Genomic DNA, 24,774 nt, shown 5'->3' with positions numbered 1-24,774 from the left:
ACAAAAATAAAAAACACAAGTTGAAAACATGCAGGTGGGCTTTGGCACGTTACAAAGTACACAAAGAGCATGTAAATGAGTGTGTGTGGGGGGACAAATGTGATGTTTTTGGGTTCGCAACACCAGTGCTCGACCTGACTTATATGCCAACGCAGCATAGAAACAATACTGATCATGAAAAGCAAAAATATGTACACCAGTAAGCACCAACATATACAGATAAGTACACACTCTGGAGGAGGAAGACGGCGGAACAAAGGGAATCTCTTTAATCTGTGTGTGTGTGTGTCATTGGAGTCGCTCCTCTTTCTTTCTTTTCTTTAACCTTTCCTCGCTCTCTGTCTGTAGGTTTGGGGTCCCTGAGATCTGCCCACTGGACACAGGAAGAACAAATAGAGTCGCACCTCTAAACAAACAAACAAACACAAAAACAGCCGTGAGCTATTACTACTCTTAATACTTAATCGGCTTTTATAATGTAGCTGTTACGACATGAACACTTGACACTTAAAGAGTTAAATACGGTTGAATATCAGCTCCGTTTCGGAAATAAAGTGCTAAGTACAAAATGAATGATTGAATGGCTATGGTTTTGGTCTCGGGATGCATAAATGATGCAAAAGCTTTGGCAACGTGTACGGTTACGATGCGGCGCGGGTGAAGCTTCCTCTATTTGGTTTGGATACCGAGCTTATTTAGAACACAATCGACGCGTTAGAACAAAAGTGCTTTTAAATCACAACCATGCTTGAACCCAGCATCAAAACAAAGAGTCCAGGTGTGTTACTGCGTCCCTCTCACTTCCTGAAGTGGCGGGAGAACCAAAAGCTTTAACTCGAACTCTTAAACATCTGATGCCTCTTGCCTCCTTCTTCTTTCTCGTCGTCTTCTCTTCTCTTCCCTTTCGCTCGTCCTCGTCTCGACCCTTCATACTGGTCTAAGTGGAGGTCTTTCCTCTCTTGAGCCCTGACGTAATGGCTGCTGGGAGCCGGCGGCGTCCCGTCGGCTCCCAGCACACTTGTGTTTGTGTGAGGGATGTTACGTCACCGTTAAGACTTTCTGTACCTTCAGTGTTATTTCTATGTGTGTGTTTGTGTGTTTCCTGCAAGTGCGCGTTTCTGCCTGCGCCCGCATGCAAATTTAGCTTCAAGAGCAGAACTCAAGACCGGTCCGACGAGCCACAATGACCCATCTGACCCAAACGCACAATACCTTCCTTAGGAAAAAATAAAAGACAAACAACATAACTGAGAAATCAACACAAACACACATACAAACGCGCGCACGCACACACACTGGCTGTCTGCCTTCAGTTTGTTAGTTCTCTGGTGAGCACGTTCCTGTGCTCCTGTCAAGAACCGCACGCGACCTCCAGGGTCACATGGGTTCAGGGGTCAGGTTCGGTCCTGGGAAATAAGACCTTTGGCGTTTTGAAAATGTGACCGAAGTTCAGTTAGAAAGCGGCGACCTGCACCGAGTTTCTGAGAGCAGTGAATGATCCGGCTGACGTGCCGCTGCTCCCCCGCCAGCTAGTCTCTCTCTCTGGATTTAGAGAGGAGGCACCTGGGGACAAAACCTGCTGTCCCCATCCTCCTCTCGTCCTTAACCCAGCGTCCCTGTTCTGTTCCTTCTGCTCCTCTCTGAAAGGTTCTCACGCATCCTGCTCTTCAGGATTTGGGGTGTCCGGGCACGTGCCTGTCTAAGTTGGGGTGCACCTTGTTTTTGAGGGGCGGGGGCTTGCGCTTTCGTTTGCGCGTAGGAATGGTGGTGGTGTGAGACGGGTGGTTGAACAGGCTGGAGGAGGGGAGGGTCTCTCTGTCCGTGGGGGGGTCTCGCTCGGTCGTGGGGGCGGGGCTAATAGGTGCAGGAGTAGAGACAGTCAGTGAGGAGGGAGGTGGTGAGACTTGTGTGGGGGGGTTTGTCTCCGTCACGTGGTGGAAGGACGGCTCAGACGCGCATTTGGCGAGTGAGACTGGAGGGGGCGGAGCTACACTGACTGAAGCTTTGGCCTGAGGAGCTGTGGTGAGGGGGAAGGCAGAGGACGGCCTGGGTTTTAAAAAGGAAACGGGCGAGGGTGCGGGGGTCTTCTTGGGGTTGGCCGCTGTGTTCCCACAGTCCTTTGTCACTTCACTTTTCTCCATCTTCTTTCCCTTCTTGCTCCCTTTCTGTCTTTCCTTGCCGCTCCGTCTTCCTCTCCATCCAGCAGAGTCCTTTTCCTCTCCCACTGCCTTCTGTCCCGCTTCACTGCTGCCTCCCCGACTGCCTTCTCGCTCTCTTCCTCTCTGCCTTCCCGTCCCTCTCCTTTTCCTCTGGGCTCGCTCCAGGCTGCACTCGATGTGGTACAGGTCCTCCGTTGCCATAGTGACACGGTCAAGCTGTTGCAGCAAGGCGTCCAGCGTGGGGAGGAGCCTCCTCAGAGAGGCTTCCGTCTCCGCCCTCTCCCTCCAGCTGGCGCCTCCCACCACCACTCCTGGACCCAGGCCCAGCCCGAGACCCAGGCCCAGGCCCAGGCCGATGCCCGGGGCTTCCGTCAGACTGCAGGGGCTGGACGAGGCCGGGCGCCACGAGGCCTCCGATCCCGCGTCCACGCTGTCTGGAGTAGGGGGGGAGTCAGGAGCGTCCAGCGGCGGCAAACACAGGGACTTGCAGTCGCTGGTGGAGGAGGATCGGGACGGCGGGAGCTCCATGCCCTCAAAGCGCACCTTGTGGCGAAACTTAAGATGGAGATAAAAGGAAGAAGGGGGATTAACACGCAACTCACTACTGTAAACACTCTGAAGACTAATGACACTGATGAAGCAGGAACCGGATGTGGATCATTCTGTACCTCCTTAGCCCTGCTGAGTCCCATCCACATTTTGAGCCGTCTGAGGAACAGCTCCACCATCTCGTAGTCCTGGAGATCCACGGCCGGGCGGTACAGCTCTGCTCGGGCCCGCCGGTAGTTCCTCAGTAACACAGAGGCCACCAGCCAGAGCGACAGCAGCCGCAGGACGGCGAAGCTGGTGTGGAACGCCAGCAAAGAGGCGGAGCTAGTGGGACCTGTCATCATCCAGCCAGGTTGCCTCGATAACAGGCCACGCCCATTGGCGGCCAACAAAGAGAGGCACGCAGAGCTTATGCTGCTGTAGCCATCCAGCACAGAGTGGAAGAGCTGGAGGGTGGAGGAGGAAAGGAGGGGAGGAAAGGATAGGAAAGTTTATAACTGGACATAATTCACATTTAGATCATCACAGGAGCATGTTTCAATTCAGCACATTTGCTTTGGAGTCCTACCAGGTGTCCTGTGTGTGAGTAAGCCAGCAGCAGCAGCAGTAAAGCCACAGCGACGCCCAGAAACTCCCAGACTGAACGCCTCAGAGCTCTGCCAAACACAGCCCACTCACGCAGGAACCTCAGCTGGTGGGACGCCTGGAGGTTGAGCCAAAGCAAACAAACAAAACGCATTCAAACCTTTTCCTCTTGACAGTAAGTGGTACTTGCAGGCTAATCCCATTTACCGCCGCTCTGCTCCTCACCTTGAGCACCAGTATGAACAGCAGCAAGGCCGCCATGACTGTGTACACTTGACTCTGTCTGGCTAAAGGGTAGAAGTCGGTGAACGCGTCCCTCGGGTGCCGCAGGTAGCTCACCCACTGCTGCTTGGCCGTGCAGCAGCGGCTCAGGTGCAAGCCGCACACAGACGCTGCCAGGGCCAGTTTACAGAGACCCAGCAGCCTCCAGGCGGACAGCAGGTACACCGAGCCCTCTCTGAGGACGCCCAGGACCCCCCGGACCAGGAAATACAACACCAGAGCCAGGAGGATGATCTGGAACAGGGGATGAAAACGGCAACTGAGTTCATGAAGTCACGAGTGGATGAGCTGCCGATCCTTCCGTTTTCCATCGCAATCAATCACTTGTTAGATAACTGACTCATATGGTCAACACCTGAACTCTGGGACGGCACTATCAACACCCATAATGCTTTAGATCAGTGGGTTCTCAAACTGTGGTTGGTGTACCAGCTGTGGTACAGACATTTCTGCAGGGAATTGGAACTGAAATCTTGGCAAAGTTTGTTATTGTGGCAAATTAGTATAGTAATTATTCTATTTTAATTAAGTTTGTGTTTCTGCGCAAATACTATGTATTTCCATTTCAAGAGCGTGTTTTTAACTTTCACACTCAAACTGCAGCACTGTGTTAGAATGGACATTATGGAGAAACGTATGGAGAGAATATAAGTTGTCAAAGTTATGGGCAACAACAACAAGGTGGGACTTTGATTTCTTCAGTTATACAAAAAGGAGTCTTCTTCACTAGTGCCTGTGTGTGTGTTACCGTGAGAAGGAGCTGCAGGTCCAGGCCTGTGATTGGCCAGAGGCTGGTGGTGAGAAGGTCAAGGCTGGACTGGGCACGCTCAGAAACGGGGAAGTCAAAGAGGAAGGAGAAAACTGCCAGGAGGTCGGTATTGATGTTGTAGAGGGAGAACTCCACCAACACAGCACGGGTCCTACACACACGCACACACACACACACACACACAATGGATAAGGGTTACATCAACATTTCCCTGCTGATACTGACATCACCGAATTACGGTTGGATCCATAGCCAACATGAGACCACAGGAACACCTGCAGAACATCAAAGACTGCCAACCGTAACAAATTCTTTCATTTTCAGGCTGAAATGGTTTCCAATATCGGGGAAGTAATCGTGCCCGAGTGGAGACCACTCCATCGCTTTGGGCCAACGGCTTTCCGTGTCATTTTATTCTGTGTAATGCTCATGATTAGTTGGCGCTGATCGTCCTGGCTTGGTCCCCGGATGGGACGCAGCGTTCTCAGACGGTGTACCGGGGGACCTTTGAAAATTCTTGTTTACGAGTCTCGTTTGTTATATGCTTCCTCTCATCTCCGGCTGGGGCGGGGAAGTGTTGATGTTATGAGATGCTCCAAATGTCAATGTGTTAATGTGTTTAAATTTCCCTTCCCCTGTGTGTCCTCCAAATTGTTTGCCACCTTGTACCTTCCTCTGTACAAGGTGGGGTAGATATGTGTTGAAGGTTTTCTCTTCTGGGGTTTGTCCAATATGACAAAAAGTGGGGAATGTTGTGGAAAAATAACTATCTGTGTGTATGTATCAATAACCAATCAAATGTGTTTAATTAATCAAATCAAATCCTACAGTGTGATCTACAAATATGATGTGTGCCTTGGGTCTTCACCTTTTACACATAAACCTGGAGATTGTTTAGGCTTCCATTGTGCCTGTGTTGTCGCACTCTCCGCCCTTGGGTCCAGAGCGGCGCCTGTGTATCTCTGCACTGTGACTGCGCTGTGACAGACAGGACACCCAGAGGCGCCTCTGACGCCCTGGAACTGTCCAATCCCCACTTGTTTACTTTTGCCTGTATAAGAATTCATGTTATGTAATGTACTTTTCTGTCTAACAACCAGAACTTACCCACTGCAGTGTAAAGGTATAAACTGATTCTTCATTTTACTCCTGAGTCTTCTCAATAGTCTTGCTGCATAAGGCGAATTTCCACCACAGTACCATCACAAAAGGTTAATATGTGCTTGTACCCAACAGTGTTTCTGACAGACAGAAGTAATAAATAAAGTAAATAAAGTTATAATCCTTCACTTTTCTTCATCTGAATTTAGTTTCTCTTGTATCATTCATTCAGTTGCTCGTTCTGTGTTCACACAGTGTGTGTTCGTATAGGAGTTGTCATGAATTGTAGCAGATGTGACGCGTCACACGAGTTATAATAATAAGTGTTGCAGTGGCTACTCCAGCCCAGGAGGTGGCAACGTGCACTTCTCTTACTAGCCTGCAGATCCCATATGATGTTACAGGAGGAGGAGAGACGTTTCTGCATGTACACAAAGTGAAGGATACTGGGCAGCGGCTCCCTCATGAGCCCGATGACAGTTTGAACAGCTACATTTGTATTGATTTTATATTATATTAACATAATTATTTGTTATTAATAGGTTTGTTCATTGATTTGTTGTCTCTTCTTTACTTTACAACTAGAGGTCAATGGACTGTTGGATGGATTTAAAATGTCACAAAAGAAACTTTTTAAAGCCTTGACCAATATATGTAACACTACTTGAGTTTTCTGAAGTATTTCCAGCACCGTAAGTTACCTATGGTCGAGCCAGTGCAGCTCCTGTAGGCGCTGTATGGAAGACCAGGCCTGACCCAGGCTTCTGTTCAGCTGAAGGACAGAACCTCCACCACCATCCACCCTGAGGAGAAGAGAAGGCGGGGAACAGAGAGAAAACGTCACATGAGCTCCATGAACAGGGAGCTAAAACTGCATTGAGGGCTCGTAACCATCCAGTTCTCCTTCCTTTCCGTACCCATTAGCATCACCGGCGCTGTAATTGGCGAGGCCCTCGGTGTGTTTAGATGCAGCTGTAACCCAAAGTCCCATCCTGGAACCCGTGGGATCTGCACAAGTAAAATGTTCAAGTTTTCAGAAAGAGTTTCAACAAGACCTCAGAGAGCATAAATGGTTTGAGCATTTAAAGTGTTGAATTCTGATGACTCAGGAACTGTACACGCAAGTGATGAAGAGCAACAAGAGGAATTTTATTTGGTGAAGGTTTCAGATGAATGAAGCACAAATAGAAGTATTGTCTGATGACAGATTTAGCCTCGGTCGGTCAGCTCTGAGCAAACTCATGTATAAAGTAACCACCACAAAGACTCAGTGACCACAAAGCAATCTCACCCAGCCTGTCACGGATTTGTCGAAGTCTCACGGTTCCCAGTAACACGCTCCCTGTGTCTTTTAAAAGGTTTTTGTCATCCAGTAGCCGTGGCAACAGGGAGTGATTCAGCCACACCAGAACGTCCTCTCGACTGAAGGACAAATAATGGCATGTATTCAGAAAAACGACATCATGGAAGACACGTTAAAAATGTTTTGTATCGTATTGTATCAAAACAAGTTCGTGTGCGAATGGCTGCGTGCTGTGGAGGGTTTGGAGCTGTGTGTGTGTGTGTGTGTGGACAGAGGACGCAGCAGCACTCTCTGCAGCCTGTATGAGTCAATCAATATTGCTGCAGTTGTATGTGGTGGTGTAATGAAGAGACACTCTGCTGCTCTGTCTACTAACAAGAGCGCCACAAAAACACACACAACTTGCTCGAGCCGATTTATTTTCTCATCTGCTCCCATTATGCACCCAAGGTCTGAGGTCATGGTCTCGAGTCTGATGCGGTATACAGATGGATCGGGTCGAGACCTGTTAACATTAACATTACTTTTTCTGAATGCTCTCGACTGTGACCTCACATACAAGTGTGTTCACCGGCAGCTTTGTTCACTTAGTAGTATAAGTTCATTGCAGAACAAAAGCATTGATATTTTACACAGGTTTCTAAGCATGATTGGCGAGTTTGCAGCTGAAGTGTGTGTGTCTGTATATACCTGCTGATGTTGTGGTACTCAGGGGTGTGTAGCGTTCGTTGCAGCTGGTTATGCAGCCTCAGGCCGTGTGCGTCTTTGGCCGTGTCAGAGTAGTTGAGGAGCAAAACGACCAGCAGGAAAAACATATAAACCAGGAAACTCTGAAAATGGGAAGCAACAATTTGATTATTACACCAGAGATAAGCCACAAGAACCACCTGAGACCGAGAGGTGCTGAATGTTACTGAAAGTTACTGACGCCCATGTGGACCACTGGGCCAGTTGGGCTGTTTAAGTGAAAACAAATCATACTTACAAAATAATTAAAAGTACATTTGAAAAAAATACAAATGAAGCCCACACCAATTGAGAATAATATCAGGAGGAGGTGCTACACATACATCCAATGGTATATGCATCTCTCTCTCTCGCTCTCTCACTCTCACCCTCACCCTCTCACCTTCAGCATGGTGTGCAACATGTGGACCTTGCGTGCTTGGTGCCGAGCCTGGGACAGAGCAAAGCCCTGCGGTGGGCGCACCTTGGGGACCCGCTGGACCACCCTCTCTACCCGAGGGAACTCAACCAGCACGTCCTGTTCCTCTGGACGCAGACGACGCACATACACTGCATAGTACACAGCCTCACACAATACCTGCAGGGTGGAGAAGGGCAGGGCAGGGGAGGCAAAAAGGTTAGAACACTTACTGAAGTGGATCATTCAGACTGACCAACTGAAGAAAAATAGAAAATATCCAAACTGGTTTTGGAGTTTTAACATGTGTGCCAGGTAGACACTGTATATATATATTTACCTTAATAGGCTCCAACAGCAAGCAGGAGCACAGGAAGCTGGCAAAGCAGGAAATGAGCCACAACATGGCCACACTTTGGGTGAATCCATGGCCGGCCCAAATGGATATGGCGTTGGCCAAAGCGATTCCTGCCCAGCTCCCCCACAGGGCAGCACGTCCACACCAGGGAGGGAAGCGTCTGGGACGACACACATCTGTCACCACTGCAGACGGGTGAGGAAAAGAGACGCAGGGGAGGTGAGGAGGGTAACGTACAACAACAGAGATGAATTACAGGATAATAAAAGATAAGAAATACAGACGGACTAGAACGTTTTGATGGCAGCTATAGATATAAAGCCTTTAAGTTTTCGCTGGTCTTTCCTGAAGAACTATTCAAATATCTGGCCTAGAAAACTGTTACATTTATAGACAATAATGGAAGGCATACTTACTGCAAATAAATCCAGCAGGAGGCAGCGTTACACTAATAATATCCACATATTTATTCATGAGACAAATGAAGTACATGTGTTGTGTGTGAGGAAACACGCTTGAAAACACCTGTGTGAAAATGTCAACAGACTACTGAGCTATAGCACTTTCTGCAGAACAGCTACTCAAAATTGTCAAAACAGGAAACTGTCTAAGTCCACATCTATGTGTACAACGTTGTTAAAAAAATATGACGATTTTGGAAATATTTCATTTCTAACTCACGAGGACTTTGAAGTCGTTACACTGAATAAAGCGAGGAGACCACCAACGCCTTATTTATTTATTTATCTTCTGACAGCACAGGAGTTGTTCCTGCTCACTGAACATTAAAGCAGCGGAGCAGAATGAAAGCACAATGCATACACACATTTTCCACATCAAAGGGTAACTATAGGTTATATTCATATTAGCACAAGACACAATATTGTCCTCATTACTGAATACTGCTTATTTATGTCTCTATTGTAGCTCTAAAGTAGTTCTGTGTGAAGTGAAGAGTGTAACTGCAGTCTGTTGTACAATGTGGCAAATAACCTGGGGTTGTTTTCTTATTCTGTGGATATTATAGATTATTATGAGAAACAGCATAACCTTAAGAGGAGGCGCGCACACACACCTGTATTGGAGGTGAAGGCAGTTTTAGGTGGGTCTCTCCTCACAGGGTCTGGGGGAAGAGGCTCACTCAGCTTCTGAAGGAGAATCACTTCGGTCTTATCTCCAAAAATACTCGACCTGGTGAAAACGGATGCAGGGAAATTAACACCAACCTCAACCGGATCCTGAGGAACACCTGGCAAATCATCTGCCTCCTCTAAAACTTACAGGTCGGCCATCTCACTCTCATCTGGCTGAGGAAAGAAATTCTGACCATCTGCGAGAATGTGCTTGATCAGATCTTCATCTGTGAGAGGATGAGAGGATGTGGATGTCAGTTTTCCCGTTAGACAGTTGGCAATCAGGCCCATTTTTATTGGCAACAAAGTTGTACTGTCTGATCTGATTTCACAGCCTTCACGCCACAGTTACCTGACGAGGTGAAATACTTGTTGTGCCCGGTTCCTTCCTCGTCGTCAGGGTTAAAGGTCATGTCCACGCCAAGGTGTCTGCTACCCTGGCCTCTCTTCAGCCTAGGCAGCCCTGCACCAAGCCCCGCCCCTCCAACCACGGTGACATCACTCAACAGCTCCGGCCAATCCCTGTCCTCCGTCTCCTCCTGCTCAGCCGTGCCCCAGCTCGCCACACTGCAAGAGATGTTCGATGGTGTTTAAGAGTTATCGACTAGACTGGAAATTTCTCTGGCAGACTTTCCGTATTTGTCTTCCCATTAACAAAAAGTCTGAAACATCTTATTGAAACTACTGCCATGGCAACAACAAGAAGTCACCTTTTGGTCGATGGAGTGGGCAAATCCATATTTGTTTCCTCTGAGTTGGTCTACGGGAGAGCGAGAGAGAGAGAGCATTTTTACATTACAATGCAATGGAAAATCATATTAGGAACTGTAACTGTGACTCACAGTAACTTTCTCATCACACTCTACCTCGCCACTGAAAAACAAGAAGGAACTTCCTGCCATTGAGTTGTCCAGGAAGTCATCAATCTCCACTGACTCCTGGTCCACTTGTGGTGGCACCTGCTCAACAGATACACACTGATGTACACACACACGCACACACACACACACACACACACACACACACGCACACACACACACACACACACACACACACACACATACATACTTGTCAGCTTCTTGCATAGCCTATGAGAGATACAGAGACATTTCACATTTATGTTTAACATTTATGTTAGGTGTCTGTCACCTTGCTGCGGCTCATTCTGAAGAGTGTGAAGATGAGCAGGTAGAGCGGGTAAGCGATCAGACAGCTAACCAAGCCTGCTGCCACCGTCTCCCCATTCAGAGAAGAAAGACGAGACACGGGCCTTGGGCTGCAACACAGGTTAACATTGAAACACACAGAAATCGACCTGTAATGTACAATCTCACACATTCTCTCACACACACACACACACACACACACACACACACACACACACACACACACACACACACACACACACACACAAACACACGGTCACTCTCTCGCTCTCCTCTACCTGTATCTCTTGTCCACCACAATGCTGTACCACAGAGTGTTGGTCAGTAGAAATAACTGCAGTAACACAGCGCAGCATGTGGCTCTCTGCAGACGTGTAAATGGGCTGCGGGTGGGCCTTTCCCACAGTGACAGCCACAGGTGACTCTCACACACCGCCCTCTGAAGCTCACACACCAGGAGGCGAGGCAAACGACGAAGCACAGCCTCCTCTACAGTTTAGAGGGAATGAGAAGAAATGAGCCAGAGTGAGTAGACATACATACAGTGGAAGTAGATAGTGATGCTCTTATATTCAGCTGTTTCTTACCAGAGGCCTCTGCCTCCATGTCCACCCGGCCATCAGTTCGCTCATTATCCACTGACAACCATTCGTCTATAAGGAAGAAGTAGCTGCTTCCTGTTTGTAGGTCTTTGATCAAGACGTACTGTAACATCCACGCTGGAGACAGACCTGATGGCAGGGCACCAAAGATTAAATTACAGAAGTGAATAAAGTCAGGGTGTGTGGTGGAGAGTGTGTGTGTCTGTACCCTTGTTGTCGTGCCAAACTCGTATTTTCCAGATGCTGCCCAGGTTTGTGTCTGTTGCAATATGGAATATGTCCAGAGTATTGCGTGCAAAGGCTCCTCTGGTGTCTAGATGACGGTGTCCACTGCGGCTCTCACGCCCGTACAAACTGATTCCTACATGTGCTGTGGTACCTGCAAGTGCACAAACACAAACACCATAAAGACACAAGAACATTCACTTTACACTGGTTATTTCCACATGTCCTCCACACTTATGTTTGTATAAACATATTAACATTTTAAATTAGTTTAGATACTGGTAGAAATACTGATCGACGCCTTTGCTTGTGTTTGACCATCTTGCAGGTGAATAGGAGTTAACTGACCTGCCCCTCGGCCCCAGCCAGTCTTGACCTGGACCTCATACTTGAAGAGTCCATCTCGCCCACACAGTGGAACCACACCCGCCCGGCGTAAATCCAGCTGGTCCAACTTGTGTAAAATAGCCGCTGCCACGGCATAACAAAGCAAGCCCAGCACACACACCAACAGCACCACCAGGCTCGGCGCACCAGAACGCTCCTGAAAAAGAAGGGGGAGGCTTTAAGAGCGTGTGTTTGTGTGCGTGTATGTACATTAGCATTAGCGCTGTTGTGTCTGTGTAATACTGACTGGTGCAGTGAAGCTAACTGCGTTGGTTGGGACAAAAAGTCCTGCGGCGAAAGCTGTGAGGTGCTTGGTACGACAGACAGCCCTGCTGGCATTGGTTTCTGCCAGAGGCACCATGCCATCTGTCCTCCACTGTTTCTCACTCTTGCTGAAGTACTGGCACAGAGAGGCAAACACACCCACTTCCAAACGCACACCAAGATTGTGGGAGCCGGTGCTGCAGGAAGTTGTTACGTTGATAAAGTAGTCCAGCGTGGTGTCGTAGGCCCTGTGTAACACAGCACAGAGGTTACACTGTCTGCCTCATGGACACGCTCACACACACACACAGTACACACACTCTACTGTCCAGGTATTATTGTACTGTCTGTGCTAGATGCCTTGCTGTTCGCTTCGGTGAGAGCGGCAGGGTGTCTGGGGTTTGTGTTGTCATGTGATTTACTGTTTGTGTTGTTCTCATGCTGTGTTTGTTCTGATGTGTATGGTTTGGTGTCGTCTGACTCAGACTATACCTTTGATGTTTGATATTGGTCTGTATGTGTATAGAGAGGTGTATGCACACGTACACAACAACTTTTTTTAATTTAAATAACTTTTTAGACCACTACATGTTATGTTTTTTGTTTAGAAAGGCCTGACCAGGGACCTTTCATGTAACACATCTACATACTCTGTTATGCATTGATTTGTGATGGCTATGTGTGTAATAATGTGCGCTGCATTGTCCCTGAAAAAAATAAACTAATAATAAAATAATTAGTTGCAGCGGTAAAGACCACGAAAAGAGATGTTTCTTGTCTCTCAACTTTACCGAGCGCTGCTGCTAACACATGCTGAGGTAACTCCTTACATGTTTATTAAACATCATGTGACGCTGTGACAGATATATAGAGTGTAATAGAGACACTCACTCTGGAGAGAGGAAGAAGGTGTATTTCCTGTGGTCCAGTTCTCGGCCCCTGGTCATGCTGAGTGTGATGCGTTTCATGTCTGTGCAGTTGAACTCGTTGGGTCGTTCGTGGGAATGGAGGTAGGCGTTGATGTACGGCTCCTCTTGTTCCTCTTCTCTGTTATCCCTCTTTTTGGCATCTGGGGGAGGAAAAGGAAAAAGAACAAAAACATACATGAGACAAACTTTATTCATAGCATGAGAACGACAGAAGTCAACGAATGTAGTAAACCGCAAAAAAAAAACATGAAGCATAATACACACACACACACAAGACAGAATTATGAATTAATCTGGGAACAGTATGTAATATCACATACTATCACTATCACAAAGTGAGCGTGATCAGCTGTATTTGATCACACACGTGAAAAACCTAATGTTCTCATTACATTCATACATTCATGTTTAATACATAGCCTTACTTTGTGTTGCGGAGGACGAGCAATTTACACACAATAATACAAATGCTGCAATTATTGAAATTGCTGAGGAGGTAATACACACAGAAAGATAATATAGTATAGCCTGAAAGAGAACCTGCCTGAAAAAGTATCATTCATATATAAGCTGTTATGTGTCCAACTTCTGTCTATGAAGTAAAGATGAGCCTTACCCTCCAGAGAGGTGAAGTTGAGCTGGACAAACAGCCCTGCCTGCCGGTTGCTGTTACCAGCACTGACCCTGACAATGACAGAGTTGCAGTGGCTGATGTTAACGGCCCCGGCTGTGGGGACCCCTCCTGTCCCTGCACCCTCGGGCCCAGCTTCACCTCCGCCATTATTAATGGCAACAGTGATGGCCTGACTATCATCCAGTCCAGAGATCATGATTTGGGTTCCATTCTCTGTGCGGAATTCCATAGATGCCACTTCAGTAGAGACGGTGTAGTTGGCTACATAGTTGAAAGGGTAAGGGTTGGATTCCACCTGAGGAGAAAGATCAAAAGCTGAAAAAGTAATAAGAGGAATCTGATGGAGCGTTGAAGGAACTTCGAAGGAAAAAGCCTCTCGGCGTGTGAAAGGCTGATAACAAACTCTTGCAGCTTTCATTCAGTCACACTGCCTGACAAGCTGTTTGTCAGGTATCCAAAAAGAGGAGAATTTGCACTTCAGACTTAGAAGCTGCTATCACACCAGATGTTTCCTCACATTACCTGAAACATTAGCTGCATGATGCTGTTTCCTGCAGCAGCTCTTCCCAAACTGCTGTTGAAAGCTCTGGGGATGCAGAATCTTTTACACTCTATAAATAAACAAGATAAACATAGATAAGAATAATGATTAAAAATAGAGAAGATGACACACACTCATGGATACACAGACCTGGGCTGTTGTTGCCATGGTAGCAGAGTAGGCTCTGGGGGTCTGCCAGCTTCCCAGTGGCTGCGATCTCTGCTCCCTTCAGTACAAGAGGCTCCTCGTTGAGCACGCGGGCGTGCATGAGGATCAGCATGAGGACAGAAGAGAGACTGTAAGCTTTGGCCGCCACACGCAGGGGGTGTGGCTCCAATGAGGAGGGGGAGGGGTCTAGTACGATGCCTCCTTCCTCACTGGACGACAAAGAGGAGGAGGCAGAGGCGGAGGAGGGTGGGGCAGAATCCAGGTAAGGGGGCTGGATGTAAGACTGGGAGGTTGACTGGCTGACCTGATGGATCAGGTCACCTGGAGGGAGGAAGAAGAGGTGAAAAGAAAGGGAGATGAGATTGAGGGAATAAGAGAGGTGAAGAAAAGCAGATGAACATTCTAGCAGCTTGTCTTAAGCTGATCATCAATCATCCCACATGGCAGGAGGGAGAGGTGTATGTTGTAAGATGTAAGTAACATGAGAAACCAGATGGTCGTTCAAGGCCAAACATATTCTGTCATGACTGAACTAATGTTAACTAATCTGATTATATCCTTAAATTAGAATTACATTATGACAAGCACACTTCTTTGGCCTTTGGTATGTTGAAAACCACTACAAGCTGCATTTTATCAAAATATATAAATTATTGAACTCCTGCCCATGAAATTGTCTTGTACAGCTATTTATATTAGGGCAATTAATAAATGCTGCAAATTATATAAAAAAAACTCTGTCAATAATGCTATAAAAAGTGGTATTGGTTTTGCATAATACAACCTTCCTTTTTTTTTCTCCAAAATATCCTACAACTGTATGCTCAATGTCAAGTACGATGTTGGCTTCAATAAAACGAATGCAAAAAAATAGTGGCATTGGTTCAACATTAAAAATGTAATGAAGTTTTGAGATGAGCAACAACCCTGTTCTGAAAGATGAAATCCTGCACTCAGGGAGAGAGACCAAGCCTGTCTGACACTCTGCTGTGGTCTGACGTTTGTTTCCTCACCCATGATGTTCAGGATGTTGTCGGCTATCTCAGTCGGCGTGACGGTGCCCTGCTTAGTGTCGGTTTGCAGAATCTCCAGCATGGACTCCAGCTTGTTCAGAGTGCTGTTCTGACACTCCTCACAGATGAACTCTCCACTCACCGCCTGGAACACACACACAAGGTGACACAGTTGACATGGTGTCACATGCTTGCCTCTTTTTCGTTTCTTACTTTTCCAACTTCATGCTTATAATTCTCTCATTTCTTTTATTCTCTTGCCTCTGTCTGTGCTTTCCTTCCCGCACGCCCCTACTCACCGTGCACTGCGCCAAAGCAGCCGAAGTCTGCTGGATGTCATCAACGGTGGTCAGGTCCAGTGCAGTCAGAGCTGTGGTGATATTGCTGCGAACTCTGACCCGGTAATGGCGCTCAGCTTGGGACAACACTGATGACTCCCTGGTCTGCTCATACTGGAGGAAAATAAGCATGTGTGATAAATCAACTGATGAATGCAAAGACTAACCTATTGTTAGATTTTGGCTCGCTGAATAGAAAGGTCTCTAACCTCGTTTAGAACAGTAATAACAGCCAGCGATAACTCTCGGACCCTCTGAGAGTCTCCCTGCTTCAGCAGCTCTTTGAGTTTACTATCCGTCAGCTCAGCCAGCCAATGGGGAAGGCTGCTGTAATCTGGAGGGTTGTCTGGCAGGAAAACCTCAATGGACCTGGACAATAACAAAAAATAGAGAAAGATGACTGAGCTCAGTATTTGTACTTTTCCTGTATTAAGGAGAATGTGTGTGTGCACGCGGGAGCCCATTACAGTGTAGTGGCTTAGTTTGATTTGTTTTTGGTGAACTTTGGTGAGGTTTCTCGTATTTCTGTCCCACTGAAAAGAGATGCTGCTAGATCATAAAGTCATTGTGAGCGCGGCTTAGAAATACATTCAAATATCCCTGAGATCCAGAGTGACTTCATTCTCTGCAAAAATAAAACCATTAGCATGTGAGACTTCATGGATCCCGGTGGTAATATTCATCTTCTCCGAGAAGGTCAGAGATAAACTAATTTATAGCACAGAGTTGGAGCTGTCACTGCGTTGCTTGCATTGCCAAAGAAAACCTCATAGAGAAGCTTGTCTACAGTAGCTTGGGGTGCACATTAAGTAACACCTTTGGAATGAATCTCTCATCACCAAGCCACACGTCTGCCTGAACTGACCAAAGAGTTAAGCAAAGCGAGTGTAGTTACTTGTTGAGGGCGGTGACGGCGGCTCCCTGGAGGTCTTCCACAGTGATCGACACGTTAACGCGGTGGCGGGCTGAGCTGAAGCCAGGGGGCAGGAAAGCAGAGTGTTCAGGGCTGCTGCCTTTGTACACACAGAAGTCCTCACAGTAGTCCTCTCTGCAGCGTGTCACCAACAGGCTGTACAGCAGGGGGGTCTCCGAAACCCCCAGATCACTGTAGCCTGGGGGAAGAAGGAGAGAGGGCGGCAAAAAGAAGAGAGCGAGCAATGAAGTAAAGACAATCAAGAGCAGCAGCTGTCCTCAAACTTTAACTTGTGCGACCCCTTAGAACAGAGCGATGTGAAAGTGTGAAAGGGAAATCTGAGGACCAATTAAACTCAATCTGATTAGATGAAACTAGTAAATCAATTTGGGAGAATGAACATAGAGAGTGGGTCAGCAATCATACTGATTTGCATATGAGAGAGAGAACACACCTTCCTTCTTCCTACCTGAGCAATTAAAGTGTACCCGGTCCATCAGTGTGCGTATCCTAAAGCCTTCCCCGTCTCCATCCCCGTACTCCGTTCCCGCTTCCCCTCCCCCTCTAAGATGACACTCTCCACCGTCCGGGGGCATGTTGTGGTGCAGCGTGATGGAGGCGGCACCCTCGCCGTCCAGGTCATGGTCGGTGACGTGCAGGGTGAAGATGTAGGAATCTCCGAGGCGCAGGACGCCTTGCCGTAGGACCAGATTCATGCCGTCGCTCCTGGTGGTGGTTGAGGAGGAGTCTAGGACCAGCGTCTCATTCTGAAGCGTCATGGCACTCCAGCGCTGAGACAGACAGAGAGAGAGACAAGGCTTTACCACATGACACATAGTTGTATAATTTTAAGCACAAAAAAAATGATTATTTGGTCAGACTAATGTGTGTTACATGAGCCTCAGTGACACAACCAGCAATTTGTCCTTGTTTTTCACTACTACTAAAGTCACATCCCCCCCGAGTCCTCTTATAGGATGACCTCATTCTCACACACCCACACACTACTCTGCTTTTCCACTGAAAGTCTGAATAGGGGGCGGAGAGCAGGGGGCGGGGGGGTGCAAGACGGAAGAAATCTGGAAATGTTGACTTCACTGCATCTGTGGTGTAGTGACCTAATTTCTATGAGACAGGAAAAGTCTGATTTTGTTCAGTTTGTGTGCTTGTATGTTTGCCTGTTTGCGTGCGTGTGTGCGTGTGCAAGTGTGTGTGCGCTTACCCCACGGTGGAAGGCCTGACAGTTGGTGCAGGTTCCTCTCAGGTAGACGTAAGACTTCTGACTGACCTCATAGATGGACTGGGCCTTGCAGGACACACATTCCAAATACACCATGGGAATATGGCCGCTCTGGACAAGAACCTGGCACAGACACACACACACAAACACATCTCATTTATCTCTGTGGGTGGTCTCTTATCTTCTCTAGGGGACTGCAGTGCCAATCTCACCTCCAGGAAGCAGTTTGCCGTTCCTGGTTTTTGAGGTGCTGATGGTTCAATGTAAATAAAGAAGGCTGTGCATTTAAAAAGAGCTGAGGAAACTGAGGGGAACTGAATGTTAATATTCATGTGGGACTAGTTCTTTAGAATTGTTTAAAAAATAAAAAAAAAAGAGATTAAAAAGTGAAAGACGAATCATTCATTAATCCCCTTTTATTAATAGAAGATTAAAGAACAGAGATTAGATATACAGTTGCCAACATTTTGACAAAGGTGTCTCCTTGTAAAATAATCATGACTAAGGTCATCAAGGTACTAAAATTAGGTAGGTGTTCATGTATTCATGTTTACAGAAGTTGCATGTAAAAAACTTTTGGAAGGATTCAAAGAGTGAATGTAAGCATGCAGGCAGGGGAAACACACACACACTCACCGTCTGCGTGGTGAACTCAGGCGCCATGCCGTCTTTGCTGATGGTCAGCTTGAAGGTGTACTCCACGCCGGCCTCCAGTTCTGAACCAGAGATTCCAAGGACTGGACCGTTGGAGCCCAGACCAAAGTTCAGGCTGGAGCAGTGATCTTCACCCTGGAAGCAGAGAGGGACGCAGGGGAGGGGAGACATGTTATTGAGGCATTTCATTAGAAATACTGTGATATTCTATTTGGGTAAGGAATGTTGATAAGCTACTGACTGATTGATGATTTAGATTTTTGGTGGAGGGGATAAGATGTGATCGGCCTAATCTTTGGGCAAAAAAAAAGTTTAAAAAAAGATTTAATGATTTGATTATGTACTTTGTATTGTCAACCTAATGAAATGAAATAAAACATTATCAGCCCTTTTTAGTTTTTTTTATAGTGTAATATTTAGTTATAAAGATACGTTTCATTGAAGTGTTTCCTTCATGATCCAGCAGGCTTTTTTCCCTGTGATGTTTTATAAGTGTGAAACCTCCCCTAGTTCTCGCTCCAGCTTCTCTGCCAACCTTCTAAGTCTCTCACAAACACTTTTTAATTCCATCATATGGCCTCCTGCTGTCAGTCGTCGCACTGTGCCAGTCAATCCTTCCAATTCCTTTTCCATACTTTGGAATTCTCTCACTGTTGTGTGACCCGTCTACATATCTCTGTCCTTGTTTCTTATCAGTGCCACACAGCTGTGAGTGATGTCGACGCTGCCTATGTGTGTGTATATAGTACGTGTAGGACTGTCAGGGTGGAGGTGCAAAACACCAGCTGTGGAATGTCGAGTTTATCTCTTAACAGTTACATAACTCTTTGAATGCCTGTCTGCTTGACCACATGAGCATGCACACACACACACACACACACACACACACACACACCAATCCCATTGGGCCTTATACTGTATGTAGGGAATGAAGGAAGCATGGTGAATGTGTTCCTACCCACAAACACATACTAATGACCATCTACTCTCGTTGTGCACGCAGACACACACAAACACACCCAAACACAACACGTACAGCAAACACACTCACACACTGTCCCAAACCAAGTTCTCCATTTTACACCAATCCTGCCAAGACTCTCTGTAGGACTTTACAGTGCTCAGTACCAGATGACCATTGCATAACATTTTACAGACTCTTCACGCACAAATGTGTCCTCCAAACCCTTAAAAATGTACTATGACTAATGTTCCATCAAAACTATCATTACAATGCTTAAATCAACACAATTCCATTCCGTAAGAGACGCATCAGCTAATCTTTATTATTCTATCCATTCATTGCCCTATTAAAAATTCCCAAATTCAAGAGGAGGGAGATGTTAGGTGGGGCTGGTAAGGGGGCCTGCTTGCGGTTTGCATTCAGACCTTTGCTGTTGCAAACGTTAAACCACATTGGTTAACAGTGATTTGTTTTTGTTTTTACAGTGTAGTAGTATACTGTAGTATGTACAGTAGTAATAGTTTTACTTACCTTGGAAGTACCTAAGCACTCCCAGTGGTAGTAAAGTAGTGACTGGCTATCTGGGTCCATGTTGGGATCATATGAATGCTCTGCACTGAGCTGCAGGTCCTGGGTCCTTGACCAAACCCTGTAGGTGCCCCCCTCTATAATGGGCATCAGCCTGACCAGGAAAAGGGAAAGGTGTAAGTTAAACATCAAAATCAAATAGCTGAGTGCAGCAATATGGCAATCCTCAAAATAAAGTCACAAAAATGCTTGAAATTGCATCGAATGAGAGTAATCATAAAAACAACTAACAACAACAATGAAGGAGAATGAAAGGAAATGGAAAGAAACTGGTAAAGTGTGTCCAAATTTCGATTTCCTCCACTGACCTGGCAGCCATGACGCTGAGTTGCAGACAGGCGGCCTTCCTTAGTGGCACGCCTTCATATGACAGAGAAAACACCAAAGTGTAGTTCCCTGCTACAAGAGACATCTTAGGCAGTGACAGCTGTAGCCGCCGCACATCCACCTCCGCTGGGAGACGAATTAGAGGAACAGGCAATGGCTGAGAAGCCACCCCACGATGGCCGGTGGCTATACGCTGGTCACGGTCATTATCACAGACAGGTGTAGAGAGGATCTGCCAAAGGTACTGAGCTCCGTAGCGAAGACAGCCTTTTAGGTCAACACTGGCCTCCACCAGGGTGGGTTGAGAGCGCCAGATGGCCAAGCGAGGGGCTTGAACCACCTGCACTTCTGGCTCCTCGCACTCTAACACTCTGATGTTTACCTCCACTTGGGCCAACACCCAGCTCACCAAATTGCTGCAGTTCACCTTGCAGGGGAGAGCAAGTTGGTATAATTAGACAACTGAGAAGACATACCACATCTTGGGGACAATGAAACAAACAACAGATTTACATATTGGCTGAAGTAGTTTGAAGAAACCTACTTGAACTTGGTAGCGTCCTGGACGCCTGTACTCGTAGCGCACAGTGGTGGAGTTGGTGTGACCTAGAGTAGAAGCATCACCAAAGTTCCACAGGCACTCCACAGGATTAGATCTTGGTGTGACTGAGGCCATCAGTGTCACTGTCTTATTGATGAAGGTGTCAAGAGGAGCAGCATACAGCACAGCAGCTTTCAGAACGTTCTGCACCAGGATGTTTTTTGTGATGTTCTGACCAGGGAGTAAATTAAAGGCCCTCAAGTAGATGGTTAGTAAACCTGGTTCTTCTGGTGTGTAGGTCACCTGGAATTCATGAATTGAAAGACATTGAAACTTAAGATCTGAATATTTTCTGTATGTTATGAAATTGTCCTTGATTTGACCTTATTGTTTTTGTTTATGTAATGATATAGCAAATACGTTTCAACTTGGAAACTCTTGACTTTCAAGGCTCAATTTAATGGACAGTTAAAAAGGTTAAGCATGGTTAGTAAGTAAGCCAAGATAAGGAAGGTTAATAGCTGCCACAACTGACCTCTCTGACGTCTATATATGGGGTTTGATGGAGATGATGCAGATCGAACACCCACAGGAAGCTAACAGGTTTGCCTGTCTGGATGTTGGCCACAAATGTTCTCTTCTCACCCACAGGGATGGCAGCTGGGCAGCAATCCCGGATGGAAAGTCCGGTCACTGGCTCCATCACCTCAACCTGGAGGTGGCGTCTCTTGGAGCTTACCTGGTTTTACAAAATGGAATGCATACAAATAAGCGCATTTTTTTAATTAAAAAGGTACATCACAAGCATGGAAAAGGCTTATATGATATTTATCTGAGACTCTACCTGGTTGTGAGCAGTGAGATTGACCATGTAAGTATCCACCCTCTTGAACTCGTGGATGTAGGTTCGGTTAATTTGAGGGTAAACAGTGGCGTCGCCACTGATTCTGAAAATCAGATCGACATCTGAACCGGCAGTCAGAGAGATGTTGAACTCCACTTTCTCACCAACTGCTGCAGTCTTTTTACTCGCTTTCAGCTCCAGTCCCTGAATCTTTTCCTGGACAAAGAACTCCCTGGAAAACAATTGCTGGCTCACATCATTGGTAGCATTCAGAGTAACGGTGACTGTCTTTGGCTCCAAGAAAATCAGAGAGGTTTTCCTTCCCGTCTCTGTGCTCTCACCCAACATCCATGACCACATCACATCGGTTCCTGTCAAAACCTCTCCCTGTAGTGTGACATTGACACCTGTTGCAACGTAATTCTGCTCTGTCACATTTGTAGCCGTGAAACTTAGCCCAGTAATGAGTTCCTGGACGCTGACGGTCTCAGATACAATCTCTGAGCTAACTTCATTGAAAACCTCCACACTGACAAGTTTAAGTCCAGGACTGGAGAAGCTGTGTGTTGCCCAGGGTGTGTTCCACTGAAGAGCATCCCCATTCACTGACCAGCGGTACTGCAGGTTTGAGCCTTTCAAAGCTAACACTGTCAGGTTAGTTGGGGCATTTACTGCAACAGGGCTGTCACTGATCTGTAGATACACACCCCGAACTGGGTCCAGGAAATGGATGGTTCTGTTGACTGACAGCTGGCCAAGAAGGTTGGCTGCCCGGAGAAAGATGTCACATGGACCCGGCACAGGAAAATTAATCTCAACCGTCTTTACGCTTAGGTTGAAGCTTGAGCTTGCAGGGTCGAGCTCTTTGATGATGTTCCATATAAAGGTCATGTTGGTTCCTTCCCTTAATGCAGCCTGAAGGTGGAGAACACGGTTTGTAGCAAAGCAGCAGCCATCCAACCCTGTGCTTCCACCTCCAATCTCCTCTTCAGATAGAATCTGCAACCCCTCCAGTTCACGCTGGACATAAAGGAAGATGCTTGCTTTTGTAGTTCCCACATCATTCTCCGCTGTCACAATGATGTTGTATGTCGCAACAGAGCGGAATGTGTAGAACATAGTGTGGTTGCCTGGAATTGGGCTACACCGGTCGCACAAGATCCAGGAGAACCGAACATCATCTCCCTCTTCCTTTTGAGCTTCAAAGTGGACCGAGGCATTGAGAGGAACATTTACTAGGCTGGCATTGACCGTTAACCCACGGATTGGAGCGAGCACCGCTACGGGTAAAACAGTTTGGCTCCTGCTAACTCTGTTGGCGGCTGTCAGTGTAATATTGTATTTTCCTGAGATGTTGTATGTGTGGATGACATTCTGCCCTGTAACCACTTTGCCATTTTCAAAGTTCCAGGTATAATTGGCATTGGAGGCCAAAGAGGAGGTGGTAAAAAGGTAGGGTGCTCTGAGCGTCAGATTACCAGACCTAGTACCATTATGTTGAATAACAAGGGGACCTATGGGTGTATGAACCTCAATCAAAACACTGGTGTTACTTGTGGAAATGTTATTGAAGACAGTGACTGTCACAAGATAATGACCTGGGCTTTTATAGGTCGTCACCATATTGCAGGAACCATGAATGGGTACGGAGTCTTGTTCCACACCAAAGTCCCAGAAATAGCTGTAGTTGAACTCTGGCTCAGCTCTGGCCTGGAAATGCACCTCCTCTCCTACACAGACGTGTGTTTTTTCCAGGGTAAGGTTGATGCTATCTAAACCTGGCTGCACACACACATGGGTGAAGAAGTTGGCCTTGTTGGCCCCACTTGAAAGAAGCAGAGAGAGGTGATAGTTCCCGCTGTTCCAGAAGGTGTGTGTGATTCTTGGGTTGCCACGCTGGGTCACATTGAGGCTTGAGTCCCCGAAGCTCCATTCATAGAGATGAGCCGACGCATTACCAGACACCCAGGCGTGAAAGGGGACAGGGGTCCGTTCTTGGACACAACCTGATGGTTCCATCCTCACAACTTGGAAGACAAACACCTGAACAGGGAGGATTGTCCAACCAGAGCTAACAGCATTTCTGGCAGTTACATTAACAGTGTAATTGCCCTCTTTGATGTAGCTGTGTGACACATGAGGCACCGTTGTAGTGTAGTTGGTCCCATCGTCCATGGAAAACGTCCAGGTGATGTTGTTACCAGAAGCAACATGTGCCCACACTATAGTGGGGGTGTGGAGCTCTGTAGGAGAGAAGCTTTCAGCTGTTAAAACTTTAATTTTCTCATACACAAACATTTCAGCGCAGCCTTCCATGGAGCTGATGGTATTGTTTACTGACACGCAGACATTGAAGGGACCGCTCCCTGCATAGGTGTGTGGCACCTGCCTCTCACGTCCTTGCAGCGGGGCAGAATCATCTCCAAAATGCCACGTATAGAGGATACCGTAGGCCGAAGGCCAAGCATGTGCCTCAAAATCAACTGATTTGCCAGCAAGGATGAGTTGTGGTGTTGTTTCTATTTCAAGACGATTGAGTATGCTGTAGACAGGCATCACGATTCGCTGAGTGATGTTGTCATATCTGTTAGATACTGACACCACTGCTATGTACACTCCTGTATAGAAAGACGGGAGGAGAGAGAAAAAGGACAAGTCAGTCAAGCTATTACTTTCTATGCATGAATTGAGATTTCAGACTGAATTGTGCGCCTGGAAAATAGTAGGGTACCTGGTTGTGAGTAGACATAGGTGACATTGTTGCTGAGGAGGATTTGATTGGGGAGGTCTGGGCAGAGCAGGGAGGGGTCGTAGGGAGGCTTGTATTCAAACTCCTCATAACCACCATCATTAAAAGACCATCTGCAGCATAAAGAGAGAATGTAAAAGCATAAAAAGAGAGCCCTTACAAAGAAATGTGGAGCATAGAGGAATGGATGCACTGATCCACTGTACTACAATACACACAACACACACATCCCACAAACTCAGTCACAAGTTGAAAAGTAGTAATCATCTTTGCCAAGGCAGGTTTTGAAAAGAGAGAAGTGGAA

The 24,774-nt window shown here is 46.8% G+C and overlaps 1 protein-coding gene across 1 annotated transcript in view; it reads right to left on the bottom strand.

Moving 5' to 3' along the window:
* Positions 1–869: 869 nt before the first annotated feature.
* pkd1a (polycystic kidney disease 1a) overlaps positions 870–24,774 on the bottom strand; it is a 51,053-nt gene continuing 27,148 nt past the window's right edge. Inside the window, exons 18-56 of the mRNA XM_076147864.1 lie at positions 24,453–24,583; positions 21,722–24,339; positions 21,413–21,616; positions 20,881–21,180; positions 20,318–20,763; positions 19,953–20,103; positions 18,440–18,592; positions 17,786–17,926; positions 17,033–17,354; positions 16,546–16,762; positions 15,860–16,019; positions 15,612–15,764; positions 15,313–15,457; positions 14,282–14,620; positions 14,113–14,201; positions 13,573–13,885; positions 12,919–13,096; positions 12,011–12,275; positions 11,725–11,920; positions 11,360–11,530; positions 11,137–11,280; positions 10,828–11,038; positions 10,533–10,659; positions 10,250–10,360; positions 10,094–10,143; positions 9,736–9,950; positions 9,532–9,610; positions 9,326–9,441; positions 8,233–8,435; positions 7,878–8,072; positions 7,439–7,578; positions 6,737–6,867; positions 6,363–6,453; positions 6,147–6,248; positions 4,324–4,495; positions 3,519–3,809; positions 3,277–3,411; positions 2,828–3,154; positions 870–2,714 (exon numbers count right to left, since the gene is read on the bottom strand). Of these exons, the coding sequence (XP_076003979.1) occupies positions 1,668–2,714; positions 2,828–3,154; positions 3,277–3,411; positions 3,519–3,809; positions 4,324–4,495; positions 6,147–6,248; positions 6,363–6,453; positions 6,737–6,867; positions 7,439–7,578; positions 7,878–8,072; positions 8,233–8,435; positions 9,326–9,441; positions 9,532–9,610; positions 9,736–9,950; positions 10,094–10,143; positions 10,250–10,360; positions 10,533–10,659; positions 10,828–11,038; positions 11,137–11,280; positions 11,360–11,530; positions 11,725–11,920; positions 12,011–12,275; positions 12,919–13,096; positions 13,573–13,885; positions 14,113–14,201; positions 14,282–14,620; positions 15,313–15,457; positions 15,612–15,764; positions 15,860–16,019; positions 16,546–16,762; positions 17,033–17,354; positions 17,786–17,926; positions 18,440–18,592; positions 19,953–20,103; positions 20,318–20,763; positions 20,881–21,180; positions 21,413–21,616; positions 21,722–24,339; positions 24,453–24,583 (10,579 nt within the window). The 3' untranslated portion in view covers positions 870–1,667. The remainder of the gene's footprint in view (positions 2,715–2,827; positions 3,155–3,276; positions 3,412–3,518; positions 3,810–4,323; positions 4,496–6,146; positions 6,249–6,362; positions 6,454–6,736; positions 6,868–7,438; positions 7,579–7,877; positions 8,073–8,232; positions 8,436–9,325; positions 9,442–9,531; positions 9,611–9,735; positions 9,951–10,093; positions 10,144–10,249; positions 10,361–10,532; positions 10,660–10,827; positions 11,039–11,136; positions 11,281–11,359; positions 11,531–11,724; positions 11,921–12,010; positions 12,276–12,918; positions 13,097–13,572; positions 13,886–14,112; positions 14,202–14,281; positions 14,621–15,312; positions 15,458–15,611; positions 15,765–15,859; positions 16,020–16,545; positions 16,763–17,032; positions 17,355–17,785; positions 17,927–18,439; positions 18,593–19,952; positions 20,104–20,317; positions 20,764–20,880; positions 21,181–21,412; positions 21,617–21,721; positions 24,340–24,452; positions 24,584–24,774) is intronic.

The sequence above is a fragment of the Genypterus blacodes genome, unplaced genomic scaffold (genome assembly GCF_046128005.1).
Source record: "Genypterus blacodes isolate CSIRO-AG114 ecotype Tasmania unplaced genomic scaffold, CSIRO-AGI_Gbla_v1 ptg000039l_1, whole genome shotgun sequence".
In the NCBI taxonomy this organism is placed as follows: Eukaryota; Metazoa; Chordata; class Actinopteri; order Ophidiiformes; family Ophidiidae; genus Genypterus; species Genypterus blacodes.
This window is presented reverse-complemented; position numbering and strand designations above follow the sequence as displayed.